The sequence below is a fragment of the Trachypithecus francoisi genome, unplaced genomic scaffold (assembly GCF_009764315.1).
Source record: "Trachypithecus francoisi isolate TF-2019V2 unplaced genomic scaffold, Tfra_2.0 Lachesis_group11, whole genome shotgun sequence".
Lineage (NCBI taxonomy): Eukaryota > Metazoa > Chordata > Mammalia > Primates > Cercopithecidae > Trachypithecus > Trachypithecus francoisi.
This window is the reverse complement of record NW_022681456.1, coordinates 20,827,468-20,847,424: the sequence shown is the minus strand read 5'-3', so window position 1 is coordinate 20,847,424 and position 19,957 is coordinate 20,827,468. Positions and strand designations below refer to the sequence as shown.

General features: G+C 42.3%; 1 protein-coding gene across 9 annotated transcripts in view; it reads right to left on the bottom strand.

Moving 5' to 3' along the window:
- Positions 1-19,957, bottom strand: part of HECTD4 (HECT domain E3 ubiquitin protein ligase 4) — a 230,032-nt gene that overhangs the window by 141,716 nt on the left and 68,359 nt on the right. For all 9 annotated transcript variants that reach the window (XM_033220529.1, XM_033220530.1, XM_033220532.1 and 6 more), the window contains exons 3-7: positions 17,906-17,995; positions 16,462-16,592; positions 12,755-12,863; positions 11,950-12,088; positions 9,279-9,449 (exon numbers count right to left, since the gene is read on the bottom strand). In XM_033220529.1, coding sequence (XP_033076420.1) covers positions 9,279-9,449; positions 11,950-12,088; positions 12,755-12,863; positions 16,462-16,592; positions 17,906-17,995 — 640 coding nt within the window. The remainder of the gene's footprint in view (positions 1-9,278; positions 9,450-11,949; positions 12,089-12,754; positions 12,864-16,461; positions 16,593-17,905; positions 17,996-19,957) is intronic.

Sequence of the window (19,957 nt, the reverse complement as noted above, 5' to 3'; positions counted from 1 at the left end):
GTAGGTGCAGATGGTGTAGGTGCAGAGGGTGTAGGTGCAGAGGGTGTGGGTACAGTGGATGTAGGTGCAGATGGTATAGGTGCAAACGGTATAGGTGCACAGGACGTAGGTGCAATGGATGTAGGTGCAGAAGGTGTAGGTGCAGAGAGTGTAGGTGCAGTGGATGTAGGTGCAGATGGTGTAGGTGCAGTGGATATAGGTGCAGAAGGTGTAGGTGCAGTGGATGTAGGTGCAGATGGCGTAGGTGCAGAGGATATGGGTGCAGCAGATGTAGGTGCAGATGGTGTAGATGCAGATGGTGTAGGTGCAGAGGGTGTAGGTGCAGCAAGTGGTAACTGCAGAGGGTGTAGGTGCAGTGGATATAGGTGCAGATGGTGTAGGTGCAGAGGGTATGGGTGCAGTGCATGTAGGTGCAGATGGTGTAGATGCAGACGGTGTAGGTGCAGAGGGTGTACGTGCAGCAAGTGGTAACTGCAGAGGGTGTAGGTGTAGTGGATATAGGTGCAGAGGGTATAGGTGCAGTGGATGTAGGTGCAGATGGTGTAGGTGTAGAGGGTATGGGTGCAGTGGATGTAGGTGCAGATGGTGTAGATGCAGATGGTGTAGGTGCAGAGGGTGTAGGTGCAGCAAGTGGTAACTACAGAGGGTGTAGGTGCAGTGGATGTAGGTGCAGAGGGTATAGGTGCAATGGATGTAGGTGCAGATGGTGTAGGTGCAGAGGGTGTAGGTGCAGTGGATGTAGGTGCAGATGGTGTAGGTGCAGAGGGTGTAGGTGCAGTGGATGTAGGTGCAGAAGGTGTAGGTACAGTGGATGTAGGTGCAGATGGTGTAGGTGTAGGTGCAGAAGGTGTAGGTACAGTGGATGTAGGTGCAGATGGTGTAGGTGCAGTGGATATAGGTGCAGATGGTGTAGGTGCAGAGGGTGTAGGTGCAGTGGATGTAGGTGCAGAAGGTGTAGGTACAGTGGATGTAGGTGCAGATGGTGTAGGTGCAGATGGTGTAGGTGCAGTGGATATAGGTGCAGATGGTGTAGGTGCAGAGGGTGTAGGTGTATGGATGTAGGTGCAAAGGGTACAGGTGCTATAGATGTAGGTGCAGAGGGTGTAAGTGCAGAAGGTGTAGGTGCAGTGAATGTAGATGCAGAGGGTGTAGGTGCAGTGGATGTAGGTGCAGAGGGTATAAGTGCAGCAAGTGGGAAGTGCAGAAGGTGTAGGTGCAGTGGATGTAGGTGCAGAGGGTATAAGTGCAGCAAGTGGGAAGTGCAGAAGGTGTAGGTGCAGTGCATGTAGGTGCAGAGGGTGTAGGTGCAACAGGTGGTAGGTGCAGTGGATGGCAGTACAGAGGGTGTAGGTGCAGTGGGGGCCCAATCATTCAGCACCTCTATAGAAGTAATGGGATGGGATACATTTTGAAGATAGAGCAGACAGTATTTGCTGACTAGATATGGAATTTGGCAGGGGTAGGGGGAGAAGGCAGAGTCCAGAGTGACACCAAAGGTCTCTGGCGAGCACTGGAAAGACACATGCCATTATCTGAAATGGGAAAGATTTTGGAAGGAGCAAATCTGAACTAACCTCAGGAGTTTAACTGGGGGCATATTTAGCTTGAGGTGACCATAAGATTTCCAACTGGAGAAGTCTAATATTCTGTGCACATGCAAGCAAACAGCCACATCAATATGCACCTAGAGTTTTGGTAGCAGGTTTTGGCTGAGAAGAAAATTTGAGCATCATCAACATATACAGGTGTTTGAGGCCACAAAACAAGAGGAGATCAACTAAGAAGTTAAGACAGTTGACAGAAGCAGACAGAGCAGAGAGAAGAGGTCCTAGAGATAAGACTCAGAAGGAACAATCAGCAAGTAGAAGTATCATGGGGTGTCCACAGCCGAGTGAAAACAGTTTCAAGAATGGAGAAGTGATGAACCATGTCAAATAATAGTGGACCACTGAATTCAGCAATGTGGAAGCCACTGTTTGGTGGCATGATGAGGATGCATCAAGAGCGATGGGTTCAAGAGAAAATGGAAGGAGAGGAGGCAATGACAATGAAAATAAATGATTTCAAGAGTTTCACTATAATGGGGAGCCAAAAAAACAGAGTGCCTGGAGGTAGGCAGGAATCAGGAGAGTTGGCTTTGTTTTCTCAAGATGGGATATACTCTAACGTATCTGTATGCTGTGGTGGACAATCCACTGAGAGAGGAAAAGTTGTTAACACAGAAGAAAGACAATTGCAGAAACATTCTGTCCCCTAGCCACTTTTATTACACAGCGGGTAGTGAATACACACAGTGTTCTGAGCCTAGCTTTCTGTACTAAACAATATCTTATGGAAAGTAATCTACTTCATTCTAGGTAGATCTGCCTCGTACTTTTTTTAATTTTTAAAAAATTATATTAATTATTATTATTTTTTGTCTTAAGAGATGAGGTCTCACTATGCTGCATGTTACCCAGGCTGGTCTCAAAATCCCAGACTCAAGCGATCCTCCCACCTCGAGCCTCCTAATGTGCTTGGATTGGCCAGGTGTGGTGAGTTATGCCTGTAATCCCAGCACTTTGGGAGGTTGAGCTGGGTGGATCACCTGGGATCAGGAGTTCAAGACCAGCCTGGACAACATGGTGAAACTCTGTCTCTACTAAAAATACAAAAATAGCCGGTGTGGTGGCAGGCGCCTGTAATCCCAGCTACTCGGGAGGCTGAGGCAGGAGAATCACTTGAACCTGGGAGGTGGAGGTTGCAATGAGCCGAGATAGTGCCACTGCACTCCAGCCTGGGTGACACAGCGAGACTCCATCTCAAAAAAAAAAAAAAAAAAAAACAAAGTGCTGGGGTTACAGGCATGACAACCGTGCCCGGCTGCTGTATACTTTTAATGGCTACACAGTGTTCTATTCTGTGAAAGCACCATAGGCAGCAAGCCAGATATCTATGTTTAGCTTCCCAAGTTAACATTTTAGGAAAGTTGCTAAATTAGTGGCTGGGTGACACTTAAAAAGTTTTTTAATGATGAAAAACTTCAAACATATGCAAAAAAAAAGAATAGTACAATGAACCTCCATGTACCCATGATTCGGATTCAACTATTGCCACACCTGTTTAACCTATCCTCCTATTTTTTTTTTCTTTTGCTCAACTATTTTAAGGCGTATCCCAGACATCACGCAATTCCATTTCTGAATATTCTGAATACTTCACTAAGCATCTCTAAAAATATGGACATTTTCTTATATATTTCACCATCATACTTAAAAATTAGACTAAGTTCAGATGCAGGGACCTCACATCTGTAATCCCAACACTTTGGGAGACTGAGGCAGGAGGATCCAATGAGCCCAGAGTTCAATACCAGCCTGGACAACATGGAGAAACCTCCCACCACCATCTCTACAAAAAATGCCAAAATTAGCCAGGCATAGTGGCATATGCCTGTAGTCCCAGCTACTTGGGAGGCTGAGGTAGGAGGTTCACTTGAGCCCAGGTGTCTGAGGCTGCAGTGAGCCGAGATCTAGCCACTGCACTCTAGGCTAGGTGACAGAGAGACTCTGTCTCAAAAAACAAACAAACAAACAAACAAACAAAGTAAACTAAGACTAAGCCCCTTGGTTTCATCTAATATTCCTAATACTTTCATATTCAAATTATCTCCAAAAAGATTTTTTTAATTGGTTTGTTTTATTCAGACTCTGAAAATTATTCAGAAATTGTTCTTTTAATCTAGAGCAGGTTCCCTCCTCCCCAACTTTTTATTTCACGCCACAGGCAGGGACTGTTTTTTAATTGTTCTATTTCCTACAAGGCAGGTATCAGCTTTTGATTATATAACTATATGTCTAAATATATCTGTATGTTGTCTTCATAGCTGATTGACACGCTGGTTGAATATGTACTTCTAGGTTGAAAAATAATTTCTGGCAGGAGGAAGGGGATGCTGAACATTAAAAAGGAAGATCCAAGGCCAGGCACAGTGGCTCACGCCTGTAATTCTAGCACTTTGGGAGGCCAAGGGGGTGGATCACTTGAGGTCAGGAGTTTGAGACCAGGCTGGCCAACATGGTGAAACCCCATCTCTGCTAAAAATACAAAAATTAGCTGGGCATGATGGCCTGTAGTCCCAGCTACTAGGGAGGCTGAAGCTGGAGAATTGCTTCAGCCTGGGAGGCGGAGGTTGCAATGAGCCAAGATCATGCCACTGCACTCCAGCCTGAGTGACAGAAGAAGATTCCATCTCAAAAAAAAAAAAAAAAAGAAAGAAAGAAAGAAACAAACAAACAAAAACAATTTCCCTCAGAATTTTGAAAGTACTGCTCCATTTTTGCATCCAGGAATGCTACTGGATAGCCTGGTGCTTTTTGAATTGTTCAACATTTGTATATATATATATTTTTAATTTCTGGAAGCTTTAGAATCCTCTTTTATGCTTGGTAATCTGCAATTTCATGATGGTGTGGGCATTTTGCATTCACTGTGTCAGATACCTTTTAATCCAGATGCCAACATCCTTCAGTCTGAAATCTTTCCTGTATTGTTTCTTTTTTTTTTTTTTTCTTTCTGAGACAGGTTCTCACTCTGTCACTCAGGCTGGAATGCAGTGGTGCAATCACAGCTCACTGCAGTCTTGACCTCCAGGGCTCAAGCAATCCTCCCGCCTCAGCCTCCTGAGTAGCTAAGACTATAGTAGTGTGCCATCATGCCTGCATAATCTAAAAAAAAAATGTGTAGAGGTGGCATCCCACTATGTTGCTCAGGCTGGTCTTGAACTTCTTGGCCCTACTAGCATTATAGGCATGAACTACTGTACCCAGCCTATATTACTTCTTTTTTTTGAGATGGAGTCTCGCCCTGTTGCCCAGGCTGGAGTGCAATGGCATGATCTCAGCTCCGCCTTGGGGGAGCCTCCCAGGTTCAAACTATTCTCCTGCCTCAGTCTCCTAGTAGCTGGGCTTTACAGGTGTCCACCACCACGCCCAGCTAATTTTTGTATTTTTAGTAGGGTCAGGGTTTCACCATGTTGGCCAGGCTGGTCTCAAACTCCTGACCTCGTGATCTGCCCACCTCAGCCTCCCAAAGTGTTGGGATTACAGGTGTGAGCCACCGCACCCAGACCCCTGCCTGTATTATTTCTTGATCATGTCATCCTCTTTATTTTCTGTTCTTTTTGGAACTCCTATTAGCAAGACTTTAGATGGATGGCTCCACACATCTTTTATCTTTTCTTTCATATTTACTGCTCTTTATCTACTTGTCCTTTCTGAAATATTTCTTAACTCTTTTACTAATTTTCAAATTTGGATAATCATAGTTTTAATTTTCTCATTCCCTGCTAATTCCTTTTTGAGGCATCCTGTCCTGTTTTATAATATGAATACAATATCTTCACATATCTCACAGAGCAGATAGTGCTTATGTGAAGTTTTACTCTATTTCTTCAGCTAGCTGGTTTTTTTTTTTTTAAGGAAAATTTGTATTATTTTAATTTTATGTACAGAAAACTCAACAGTATGCATTTAACCCAGTTTAGTGGCAAGTTCTTTAGCCTTTGCCTTTTCGGGCTTGGCGATGCAAGCCACAGACTTGGGACCCAAGATACTGCCTCCCCAGTGACAGCGGATCTCATTGTATCTGTCGTTGTCATTGGTCCTGATAGCTTCCACCAGCTTAGCCAAAGCGCCTTTGTCTTCCAAGTTCACCTGTGTGAAGGCGACAGTGGTGTAGGTCTTCCTGTGGACTAGATGGTCCAGTCTTCCCTTCCCCTTGATAATGCAGTAAGGGACCCCCATTTTACAACACAGGGCAAGCAAGAAGACAACCAGCTCGAAGGAATCCACGGCATGTGCAATCACCACCAGCTGAGCTTTCTTGTTCTCTACCAAGGTGGCAGGTGGTCTCTTAGTGGGGATATTCCCTTTGCCAGCAGCTCTCTTCTTAGCCCGGGCCAACAGCCTCTGCTTCTTCTCTTGCTTTGTCTCTGGTCTGTACTTGTGGGCCAGCTTAAGCAGCTGAGTAGCTGTTTGGCGGTTCAGGGTCTGGGTGAACTGGTTAATCGCAGGAGGCACTTTCAGCTGCTTATAGAGGATGGCTCTCTGCCGCTGCAACCTGACATAGCAGGCCATTTCACAAAGTAGGTGAGGTCTCTTTTGGGCTGAATGTCCTGTCCAATGCCAAAATTCTTAGGGCTTTTCTCAAACAGGGAATTCACCACTTTCTTGGCCTCCCGCTTCTTCACAACAGCAGGAGGAAGGGGCCAGAGCCACCTTCCTCCCCTTGGCCTTCTTTCCTTTCAGCATCTTGGGCAGCGGGAGGCCAGTTAGCTGTTTTTTAACTTTTTCTCATTTTTAACCTTCATATTAGAAGCTTTCCTCACTTTTCTAGTAATCCTTGGTAGTTTGCTCTTTTTGTTTAAATTTAAAACTTTTTATTAGGGAAAATTTTCAACATACACAAAAGAAGAAAGAATAGAATAATGAGTTTCCTATGTGCTGAACCCCTGGCTTCAATCATTAGCACTATTTTTTTTAACCCATTTGCCTCCCCTCCACACACATACCTCTCCAAAGTTTGGAATTTTGTTTGTTTGGGTTTTTATTTTGTCTGCTCTTTTTTTTTTTTAACAGTTCAGCGCTAATCAGGAATTCTGTGGACAGGGTTGAAGCTTGCTTGCTGGAAGACATCACTTGTGGGTGATTCACCAGAGAGGCAAGTATTTTCCCTTAGATGACCCCAACATCAGTATGAGAGGTCTTTTTCAAACAGGGTCATTCAGTTTCTTCAGAAAATAACTAAGTCTTGGGCCCAGACAGCCAGCATCTGAATGCAAATGTGTGAACAGGAAGGGGGCCTGCAGGCCCTTATGTAAACTCTGTCTACCACCTTGTCTCACAATGGCTCTGCACCACATCTGATCTCCCAGTTGCTAAGATGCTCTAAGGTTGGTAGGGTGAGTCATCTCTCTTCCTCTGGGTATTCCCCTAAATGTATACTTGGCTTTCTCCACAAAGAAGTATGAGAAAGGACACTACACTCTCTATCTTATCTTCTAAAGTAGGGGGATAAGAGATACTGCCTAGAGTTCATGAACAAGAAATAAAGGTTTAACTGCAAATTACAAACATAACTAAAAGACAAACTAAAACAAAGGAAATCAATATGCTAGGTGGAATCAGAAAAGAAAGAGGGAGGCCAGGTGTGGTGGCTCAGGTCTGTTATCCTAGCACTTTGGGAGGCTGAGGCATGCTGATCACTTGAGCTCAGGAGTTCAAAGCCAGCCCAAGCAACATGGTGAAACCCTGTCTCTACAAAAAAACACAAAAATTAGCTGGGTGTGGTCATGCACACCTAAGTCCCAGCTACTTGGGAGGCTGAGGTGGGAGGATGAGGTGTACCAGAGCACCGTCATCTCAGACAAACACTGCCACTTTAAGTTCCAGCTCCCTCTTTAAAACTCCTGGGCTCAAGAGATCCTTCCATCTCAGCCTCCCAAGCACTGGGATTACAGGCATGAGCCACTGTGCTCAGCCAAGACCTAAATGAAAATTCCTGCCGGGCGCGGTGGCTCAAGCCTGTAATCCCAGCACTTTGGGAGGCCGAGACGGGTGGATCACGAGGTCAGGAGATCGAGACCATCCTGGCTAACACGGTGAAACCCCGTCTCTACTAAAAAATACAAAAATCTAGCCGGGCGAGGTGGCGGGCGCCTGTAGTCCCAGCTACTCGGGAGGCTGAGGCAGGAGAATGGCGTAAACCCGGGAGGCGGAGCTTGCAGTGAGCTGAGATCCGGCCACTGCACTCCAGCCCAGGCGACAGAGCGAGACTCCGTCTCAAAAAAAAAAAAAAAAAAAAAAAGAAAATTCCTTAAACAGCTGGTAAGTCTGTTTAAAAACCAATTAAAAAAAAAAAAAAAAAAGCTTTTCTGACAATTACGAACACATGTTCAATCTCTAGCAGACCAATTCAAAGATTCTCTCTGGCAGGGATATTTTATAAGATAATGGTTAGAGGACACTGTGAGATTCAATAGGAAAAGAACATGCACAGTTAAAGGTTACAAGACTTCTGACTGACAGTCTGCTGTTGGGTTGGATGACTGGTTTCCCAGAACATATTTTAATCCTGTTAAAATTTATTAGAAAATTGCTTTGGTGTTTTGTTTTTTTTTTTTAAAGGAATGCTAATTTCTTCCCAAAAGGAGACTATAAATTATCTCATGAAAAAAGGTTTTGTCACAGACCTGGCTTGGGGCAATTTGTTCTTTTATAAGTCTCTACAAATACTTACCTAGACCAGCTCTGTCCAATAGAACATTCTTCATGATGGAAATGGTCTATATCTTTGCTGTTCAACGAAGAAGCCACTAGCCATATGGCTACTGAGCACTTGAACTGTGGCTAATACAGCTAAGCCACTCCAGTTTTAATTTTATTAAACTTCAAGTGAAATTTAAATAGCAACGTATGGCTAGCGGCCACTGTGCAGGATGGTGTGGATCTAAAGTGCCGTGGCTCCCAGCTGCTCCTTACCCCAAGCCCTTCTCCTCTCTCTGCATTCCAGCCACTCTGGCCCACTTTTTCTTCCTAAAACATGCTGGCTCCTGCCACAGACACTTTGCACGTGTGGTCTCCTCTTCCTGAAATGTTCTTCCCTCACCTACTCCCCAGCCTCTTCATCTGGTATACGACTACTTTTCCTTCACTAACTAGGATTATCTTGTGCATTTATTTGCTCACTTGTCTATGGTTAATCTTTATGTCTCTCCACCACCATCACCCCAACCCACCCAACTCTGGGGCCTGAATACACATCACATTTGGGCAAGAACCCTGCCCACCCTGTCCATCTCTGTCCTCCCACCACCTAGATAGAACACACTTGGCTCTCAGTGAGCATTTGGCTAATATCTAAAAGGTAAATGACGTGTCACAATGTTGTTATCTCTCTCAGAGACTTCCAATTTCTATCTGTAGACCCATTCTAGCTACTCTAATGTTGTCCCACATTTCCAACAGCCTATGAGCATTTCTACTTAAATATCCTGCTGTCTACACATTAAATAATGTTATCTCCAGTCACCAGATTAACCTTCAGAAAGTTTGGCTCTACTTACGTCATATGACTCCAAACAAAGAAACCTTCAAAGGCATCTAAGAGAAAAATCAATTTTAAGGAAACACTGAACACACTACACATGCTGCAAGGTTCTCAGGCCCTTTGCACACCAATAGAAAAAGAAAGCAAACAAATGTTTCTGCAAAGACACAAGCGAGAAAGTTCAAACTTACCACAAGTTCAAAAATGTCCATGAAGACAGAATGTCCCTTTGGTGTTTTCTCATTCAGGCTGGCAGGAGACCAGATCCAATAGAAGTAAGTGCCATCTGAAGACAGGTGCACAGTGCTCATGGTGCTGCCAATGGGGAGGTGATTGGCTGGCATTGGCACCACCTGGCACACCTGGGCATGAAAGGGAGGAAATCTCCATTAGAGCCACATATAAATTCTGATTAATCCTATTAGCTCATCATTAATGCCATTATGTCCAAGATGAGAATTCACTAGGCTTTCTGGTCAAAATAAAATGGATATTTATCTCTAAGAATAATATACACAAATTACATGGCAAAAATATAAAGGTTCATACAATGGGCAATAGAATAAATATGAACAGCCATGCAGATGAAAAGGTTCTTGGGATTAATTCAAATTATTTTTTAATAGGAAAAAGTATTTACTAAACACTTTGAATCTGTTATGCATATGTGTTGTATCTAACACTTATTAAAAACAAAGTTTTAGAGAAGCAGCACTTTCTGAAATTTCTTTAGTAAATGAATTTAAGACAATTTTAGTTAAAGGACAAGAACTGTGTCTTGTTCACCTCTATATCTCCAGTACCTAATGGAAAGCCTAACTCAAAGTTATTTAATGAATATGGAAAGAAGGAAAAAGAGACAGCAAAAGAAAGCCAAGAGGAAAAGCTGAGAAGAGGGAGAAGGAGAAACAAAGAAAAAAATATAAAGGCCCATGACAGATCCTAACTTAGCACAGAAGGACTAACTGAAATGCATCAAGTCCATCAGGAAGAAAAAACAAACACCAATTCTGTATATTAAACATGAAGGCACATGTTTCTAATATTAAACATCCTTCTGTTTCAGCATAATGAATAAGCTTTGCATCATTTCACGTTAAATGTGTAGCTACATACTAATTTTTACTGCCAAAGATAAGCACTTAAAATGATGGAACATTAGAACCACAAAAACCTGCTGGCTAGGTTTAAAAAAAAAAAAAAAATCCAGAAATAGAAGAGCTGAGAAACTCAAAATAAAAATAATTGGAGAAGGTCAGATGCCTTCAGAGAACAGAAGAACAGTGTTCAATTCCCCATTACTTTGGGAGGGGGCACTAGTTTTCCCAAGGCTATCTCTGACCCCTCAAGTGATTTCACATGAACTTTTTTCCAGACCTGTTTTGTCTAGCTCAAAAGTAAAAACTCATTTAGATGATGTAACCATACTTTGAACCTACAGTGCCAGGAAGACTAGAAAGTTGACAGCTACTAATTGGCCTGTGTTATCCCCAAAGTGCTCCATTCCAATGCACATATCTAGTTTGTGACCTACAGCCCTGCTTTCTTGGACAGTGTCAAAGTTTCTGCAACAACACTGAGGAACCCGGAATTACTTCAAATGTAAACCCTGTTCTGAGATTTAACATCTGTTTAACTTCCAGTCTTATAACTTCTATTTCAAATGAGTATGAGACATTCTCATCTGACTGTACTTTGTGACAAGAAATTAGGTTAATTGGGCATTTATTTGTTAATTTGTTCATTTTATTCATCCAACAATTATTGAGCACCTACTATTGTGCTCTGGAGATGACAGTAGTGAACAAGACTCAGTCCCTGTTCTCTAGGACAGGCAGTTGAGTGACAAGAAGAAATGTAACATTACACTTAATTTCTAGATATGACTACTCTCTGAGCACTCACTCCACAGATGCCAACTCTAATCATTTAATCCAACTTTGTTTGAAAGGCAGAAAGTTGCAGTGTAAAGAGTTCAAACTCCTGGGCAGAGAACCAAAGGTTCAAGTTCTGGTGCTGCTACTATTGGCTGTACGGCCTTAGGCAAGTTACTTAACCTCTCTGAGCTGTATTCTTTCACTCAACAATAAACATTTACTGAATGCTTACTAGGTGCCTAGACTCAGTTGCCTTATCTGTAAGATAAACCTACATAGTAATGCCTCACAGGTAGGAAGAGGAAGTGTATGTAAATTGCCTAGGCCAGGGCCTAGCACATAGGAGATACTGAGGAATGGTAGTTATCATCATTGTTGTTATTATCAGTCAAATGTCAGGTAGTGTGTTATGTTCTAGGGATATACAGATGAGTAGGACAGGGTCCATATCTAAAGGTGTGCATGGTCAGTGAAGTTTGACAGAAAAGCAGGTAACTGCAGTGTAAGATAGCAAGTGCCATGGCAGAGTGCTTACGAGAGCACTAAAGCCAAGCTCTCAATCCCTAGCACACAATGATTTTACTCTACACTCATTTCAAAGCTCCCTTTCCCACAGAGAGGCTGTTTAGAACAAATTGAATAAGGAAATGATGCCTTCCCAAAATAGATCTGGTTCAAAAAAAAAAAAGAAAAAAAAAACAGCTAGTATTTATACCATCTTTGACTGTCTAGAATTTTTTCTTAATTATAAAAAAAAGTTTGTTGTAGGCTGTAGAAACTTAGAGAATACATTCACTCAGTTCATATGGGAAAAGTCTAAGACATTAAATAAAAAACAGAATGCCCAAACTATAACAATTAAAAGGATGCCACTCTGGGAGGAAAATATATCAACTGTATTATTATTACTTCTGATGATGTCAGGAACTAACTTTATTGCCTCTAAAATGTACACTTTTTAAAAATGCCTTAGTTTTCTGTTTACCTGAAGGGTGTTCTGGTCAATGACCTGGAAAAGGGAGTGAGGTTTATTATCGAAAGAGACAGGCCGGTGGAGAAGACTGCCACTGCCAAAAGCCACCCATCCTGGTTCCAACTCCTCATTCCGGCAGTACACAAAACCTCTGTGGAAGGAAACGGAGCACAGGCTGAATCACCCAGCTATGTCGGAACCTCACACAAGCTACAACAGACACAAACAACATTTTTGACCTAATTTTAAAAAATGATTAAGTATGTAGAACATCTGAAGGAAAGTGAATGTATTACATCAATTTGAGGACTGCAAAACTATAGCAAATATTGACTTTCCACAATAACTTAGAGGGGAGAAAAAGTTGGGGGAAAAGATCTAAATGTATACAAGGCTCTCAAACTGTAGTTTCTTTTGGCAACAGTTTATAGATCTTATATCCCAACTGAAAATCACTTGTCAATCCAATGTCAAACCCAAGTTCAAAGAGACTTAAGTAGAAAAATGTCCACTTATCAACATGGAGAAGTCACTGATATTGTTACAAAAATACTGATCACAGAGGACTTTCTGGCTGGAAACAATGATCTTAGGGCTACCAAACTCTTCTGGGCCAAAACAAGGCTAAAATGCATTAACAGAACAAGATGGGGAAAGGTGGCAATAAGAGAAGATTGAAATTATTTGAATCAGTTCAGACTTAATTTAGTTACTAGTCTATGGGGAGTCGGAATTTACCCCCAGTGTCTTCTTCAGAGATTTATGTAAGGAGGAAAATGTTCCAGCCCAATCATTTAGGAAGTTCCATGCAACTGACCTGAGAGTACCATGTAATCCAGACCCCAATTTGCTTACTCCTCTTCCAACTGAGTTAGTAGTATACAGGTAAAGACCGTCTGCCGTGAGACAGCGTCCCAAGTCAGCATCTGAAATCGTTTTTTCACAGGTAAATTATATATATGTTTTTTCTACTGAAATTATAAACATGCTTTTTCTAATGAAAAAGCCATTAGGAGGTTAAGTGAAAGATTACCTCTCACTTCTAAAATAAGAGCTTCAGTGTGACTTTCAGGGAAGATGGCTTGAACCCCCAAATCAAACATCCAAAATGCGTGTGGACCAGGGACCAAAATAAGGTCAGATAGTTACCAGCAGGAGAATGTGGTTTAGCCCACCAAATGTTTTTCTTTCCTTTTTTTTTTGGAAAGCTTGTACTGAGTCAAGTCATTCCTAATTCTAATTTGAAATGACTAAGAATACAGTACAACACTTTTATTAGTAATTGCATAGTAAGAGAGGCATGAGCTCTTATGACCTCAGTAAGTGACCCTGAATCTCTTTGAACATCAGTTGCTTCATCTGTAAGATGTGGATAATAATAAGTACCTCGCCGGGCGCGGTGGCTCACGCCTGTAATCCCAGCACTTTGGGAGGCCGAGGCGGGCGGATCACAAGGTCAGGAGATCGAGACCACAGTGAAACCTCGTCTCTACTAAAAATACAAAAAATTAGCCGGGCGCGGTGGCGGGCGCCTATAGTCCCAGCTACTCAGGAGGCTGAGGCAGGAGAATGGCGTGAACCCAGGAGGCAGAGCTTGCAGTGAGCTGAGATCCGGCCACTGTACTCCAGCCTGGGCGGCAGAGCGAGACTCCGTCTCAAAAAAAAAAAAAAAAAAAAAAAAAATAATAAGTACCTCAAGGGTTACAGTGATGGCCAGATGAGATAACAGAGGTAAATACATCTATACTGCTCTCTGATGCAAAGCCAGTATTCCATAAATGGCAAATGAAATTGTGTTAATATACTAAGATATACACTACATTAAAATCTGCTTCTGTAGATTTTCCATTCAGAGATCCTAATTTTAGTCTCTGGAGGGACACAGCACAAAAGTTTAATATCTTTTCTATTTTAAAACAGCAATATGTTTCCCCTTAGCTCTGTCTTCCTCAATCTAAAACAGTATCTCTCTATATGATAGTAATTGGTTTAGTAACTCATATTCCAAAGAATTTGCCTTAAAATAGAGCTTATGGATAAAACTTTCAGTGTTTATTTTCATAATCATTCTGCTCACTATGTTTAAGTGGAGTCTTTCCACCTGAAGCATGCCATTTTAGCTGGAGGAAATGCAATGTCACACCATCAAATTAGTACTAAAAATGCTATTAGCTTAAAAATTCAGTCTACTAATCTGAGACAACTGGAACCTGTACCTATTGGTTCCTCAATAAAAAAATTCGTTAAAGTGGGTAACCATTTTTAAAACACTAATTTCACACCTTAAACATTTTAATTTAAAGCTTATAGACTACATTTATTCACCAATCTTTAGATTAAGGCCCAAGGCCTTCTGGGTATGGCTCTGTCGAGGGGCAGAAGTGAAAAGGACAAACAAAACAAGACTGGCCAGGAGTAGATACTTGTTGAAGCTGAGTAATGAGTACACAGGGCTTATTATAGTGTTCTCTCAACTTCAGTCGAATGTAGAATGTTCCAGTATTAAAAGTTACATTGCAGCTGTGCACGGTGGCTCATGTCTGTAATCCCAACACTTTGGGAGGCCGAGGCGGGCAGATCACCTGAGGTCAGGAGTTCAAGACCAGCCTGGCCAACATGGTGAAACCCCATCTCTACTAAAAACACACAAATTAGGCAGGCATGGTGGTGGGCACTTGTAATCCCAGCTACCACGGAGGCTGAGGCAGGAGAATCGCTTGAACCCGGGAGGCAGGGGTTGCACTGAGCCAAGATCACGCCATTGCACTCTATCCTGGGCGACAAGAGCGAACCTCCGTCTCAAAAAAAAAAAAAAATTACGAAAATTAGTCTAAAACCTATTATAAGAAAAACAGGCCAGGTGCCGTGACTCGCACCTGTAATCCTGGCACTTCGGGAAGCAGAGGTAATGGGAGGATGGCTTGAGCCTAGGAGTTAAAGACCAGCTTGGGCAACAAAGCGAGATCCTAGTCTCTATGTAAATAAACAAACAAACAAATAAATAATCCAGGCCTGTTAGTGTGTGCCTGTGGTCCCAGCTACCTAGAAGGCTAAGGTGGAAGGATGGCTTGAGCCTGGGAAGCCAAGGCTGCAGTTGTGATTGCATCACTGCACTCCAACTTGGGCAACAGAGCAAGACCGCATCTCGAAAAAAAAAAAAGAAAAACAAGAAAAGAAAAAAGAGAGAGAGAGAGAGAAAAGAAAACCATTTTCTCCCTAGACGCAAAACCAAAGGTTCAGGAAAATGAAAGCAAACAGACCAGCTTAATACCATCCTCCTCAGTGAGAAACTACACCCAGAAGATACCAAATGGAGTTTTTTAAAAGGAGAAAATCAAGAAAGAAGTTTTCTGTGTTAAGAAGTTGGAGCCTACAATGTCTGAGAACTTCTTGGGTACTGCAGGCATTCTCCCTCTCCTGTTGACTCTGGTTGAGTCAGTGAAGGAAATAAATCATACCTAAAAGCCTTGCCTCTTCTTCTCCACACACTCACATGCCTGTTTAGAAGAAATGGTAGACCATGGAAAGGCACAAGCCCTGGGCTGAGAGATGTGAGGGGGCCTGCCGCTTAGATTCTCCTCCGTGCTGGTGGGGTTGCCCAGGAAGGCTGCCCCATGGAGGGTGGGAAATGAAAGGGAGGGAGGAACAGACTCTCAATCCCACACCTGATGAACGCCAGTTTCTTAGAGACTCACTTCATGGAGTTGTTCTAAAACATTCAACTTCTTAATGGCAACTATTTCCTGTTTTTTTTTTTTTTTTTTTCATTCCTATTTCATCAGTTATGTAAGATTTAATGATATTATCACAATAGTAAGTACCAGTTACAATTAACAAACTGGTTTGGGAGCAAGCCTGCAACTCCGCTGGTGAGAGCAGAGCTGACCAGCCCTGTGGGTTCAGTGGACCACGGCAGGGCAGCAGCCTAGACATTTTATTGAGTGAATGGAGAGGTCTAACCCATCTGGCAAGCCAGTTAAGAGAGCTTCTGCCATTTGTTGAGATAATGTAAGAAACTGACATGTAATACTGTAAAGCTCTGTGAAAACATTTTAACCTAGCCTACTTGTTTAAAGAAGATGTTAACAATGCATGCTCCCTTGAACCTCTTCATTTTTTGCTTTTAGAACAGGAGAGCTCATTAACACAGAAAAATTACTAAAGGAAATATTATCAAGCAGTAAGATCTGATATTCTATTAGCAGACAAGAAAATTCAACTTAAGACTATCATACCCAAACTCCAATATCCAGTAGCCAATTTAAGTAATTCATGGCTCCTTGGCAAGAGTGTACAGATGATATCTTTTCCTTGTGATAATAAAACCTATCCATTTTCTTACCTCACCAGTACCAGCTTTTACACTTTTACTGATAAAGCAGACAATGAACACACTGAATAGAAACCTTGAGCTCTTAATTAAAAGGAACACACAAAGTTATATCCAAATCATTTGCTACAGTGATCTAAAACCATTTTATTTACATCTTACTATTAATCACAGGACAAAAACTTTTACATTACCTTTATTTTCAGAACTGGAGCCAGTGTTGCTATCTGGTGCAGGCAACATGTCTTCATAACCCCATGATACTATGTGTTTGCCCCCAAGCAAACAGGAGGGAGATCCAGGCCCTCCTTCCAAAAGCAACAGCCTATATGGGATAGAAAGAAAATCACAAAGACACTGAGACAATCCATTTCAGCAAGAAGTATACCTGCTACCCCAAAGAATAGAAACCAAAATCTTAAAACTAAGATGTATAATATTTTATAGAAATATTATTCAAAAAAGATATTCACAGTATTTTTATTTTTTATTTTTATTTTTTTTAGACAGAGTCTCGCTCTGTCACCCAGGCTGGAGTGCAGTGGTGCGATCTCAGCTCACTGCAACCTCTGCCTCCTGGGTTCAAGCGATTCTCCTGCCTCAGCCTCCCGCATAGATGGGACCACAGGCACCCACCACCATGCCCGGCTAATTTTTTTTTTTTTTTTGAGACGGAGTCTTGCTTTGTCACCCAGGCTGGAGTGCAGTGGTGTGATTTTGGCTCACTGCAAGCTCCGCCTCCCAAGTTCATGCCATGATCTCCTGCCTCAGCCTCCCGAGTAGCTGGGACTATAGGCGCCCGCCACCACGCCTGGCTAATTTTTTTGTATTTTTAGTAGAGATGGGGTTTTGCCATGTTGGCAGGCTGGTCTTGAACTCCTGACCTTAAGTGATCCTCCCGCCTCGACCTCCCAAAGTGCTGGGATTACAGGCATGAGCCATCACACCCAGCTACAATATTTTTAAATTAAAAAATTACGGAGCTGTGTTTATAAAAATGTTACAATAAAATTATACCTGTGTGTAAAGTGTACTATTTTACGTGTATTTTTGTGTGTGCGAGAGAGACAGAGTGGGTTATGAATTAGGAAGCATATGTACCAAAACGTTAGGAGTAGTTATCTTTGGGTAATGAGATTATGAATGATTTTCACTTTCTTCTTTATATCTTAATATATTATCATCTCAAAATTTACATCAGAATTCATTATAAGCTATTGCATTTTTATTTTTTGAAACAGAGTCTCGCCCTGTCACCCAGGCTGGAGTGCAGTGGTGTGATCTCGGCTCACTGTAACCTCTGCCTCCTAGCCTCAAGCAATCCTCCTGCTTCAGCCTCCCTAATAGCTAGGACTACAGGCATGCACCACCACACTCATGAGTTATTGTATCCCACCAGCTATGGTATTTTTAAAGACAGAGAACTGAAAAATGATGAAAAATAACATGCTCTAAAAACTTTCCCAAAAGGAAAGATAAAAAATAAAATGCTTACTTAAGAAGGTAAACATGAGTCTATACTTATTTAAAAATCAATCACTAATTGATAAGAGTTTAGCAATCTACTTAATAAAGGAAGCATTTGGCACAAATCTGCCTAGTTTGGAAGGAGGATAAGGATACAAAATGACAGCTTACCTATATAACACGTCAGCTACAGGCAGGGACCCTAGATCCGTCTGTTTCTGTAATAGATGGACTGTATGGACGAAAGTTTTCAATGATCCCCTAAAAATAAAAGGGAAGAACAGTAAATCATCAAAATTTAAAGTCAAATAATTTAGGTCATTAATGCTAATTTAATTAACCACATGGAAAAGTTCCAAAAATGTGTATCTCTGCTTCTGCTGGTCAGATGATGTGCTGTACAAAATATACTTGATTATTAACTATCACCATTGGTTCATACACAAAGATACAATGAAAACAACACTATGCAATTATGAAGGCGTTCTCCTTGCATTTGGAAAAGTAAACAATTTTCCCCTAACATAAAAGTTCAAAACCATAAGGTTGGAGCACAAAGAACTTGTGGCTATTATGCTTGGTTACTGTATCACCAAGTCACCCTCTGGAGGATCATAGAGTCTAACAGTATTTCCAGACTTGATTTTCAAATCTTTGCTAAGTTCATTCATTTTGAAAAACAGCTCACTAAACTCCATCACATTAAATATGATCAGAAGGAACATATTCAAATAAATAATGCTTTGTGCTGAGAGATGCTCCTTCTGCATCCCTCTGACTGCACATAGTTGTAATACCTGCAACAGGGCTCACCATTACCAGAACTCCTTGTGGTTTCCAAGACTCAAGGCTCTAGGAAGTCTGTCATATGGTCAGCAAGATCTAAAAGAAGGTGCTTTTAAGATGCATAAGACTTACCTGGCTGCAATCCAAGTACAAATCACCACAAGAACACTTCCTGAACTAAATGATCGCCTGTATCAGATGGGCTGACTTCAACTTGCTGCCTTAATCTCTTAGCCAAGGCTTTAATTGCTGGGTATCACATGCCTAAACACCAATAGAAATGGAATACCTAATGCAGAACCAAGTAGGCCTAGAATCCTCCTCTTAATTGCCCCTCTCGCTATCTCTAGTTTCAGAGAATAAAAACCAAAGAATAGCATTAATAGAAGGCAAGGAGGCAGCAGATAGAATAGAAAAACAAGTTGGAATCGGGACACATGGGTTCTAAAACCTGGCTCTGCCACTCACCAGCTGCACAATCTCAGTCCTGTCACCTAACTCCTATGGATTTTTCCTTCTTCATCTGCCCAACAGGGATACTTCCCTGGGGAACAGTGAGGTTTAAAATAAAAAAGCAAAACCTTTAACATTTGGAAAGTTTAGAACTATTAACCAACTCCAAGGAATTACTACCTGCCAGATGCAATCAGATTTGTTTTTTCAAAAGAGACAGGGGCTGGGCGCGGTGGCTCACGCCTGTAATCCCAGCACTTTGGGAGGCCGAGGCGGGCGGATCACACGGTCAGGAGATCGAAACCACGGTGAAACCCCGTCTCTACTAAAAATACAAAAAATTAGCTGGGCACAGTGGCGAGGACCTGTAGTCCCAGCTACTCGGGAGGCTGAGGCAGGAGAATGGCCTGAACCCGGGAGGTGGAGCTTGCAGTGAGCCAAGATTATGCCACTGCACTCCAGCCAGGGGGACAGAGCAAGACTCTGTCTCAAAAAAAAAAAAGAGACAGGGTCTGGCTGGGTGCAGTGGCTCACACCTGCAATCCCAGAACTTTGGGAGGCTGAGGCAGGAGGATTGCTTGAACCCAGGAGTTCAAGGTTGCAGTGAGCTATGATCACACCACTGCACTCCAGCTTGGGCAACAGAATGAGATCATGTCTTTAAAAAAAAAAAAGAGACAGGGTCTCATTACGTTGCCTAGACTGGTCTCAAACTCCTGGCCTCAAGAGAGCCTCTTGCTTCAGCCTCCCAAAGTGCTGAAATTATAGACGTGAGCCACCATACCCAGCCTTCGATCAGATTTTAAGAGTAAAATGTAAAGTCCTTCCATGGATCACAAGCCCCTATGTGGTCTGGGTCCTGCCAACCTCATCTCCTGCCCCTCTCCTTCTACCATCACATTCCGGAAACCCTGCCCACTGTGCTGTCCCCTCAGCTACCCCAAGCGCAAGAAGAATGTCAGTTTTGTCACTCGCCACTCCATT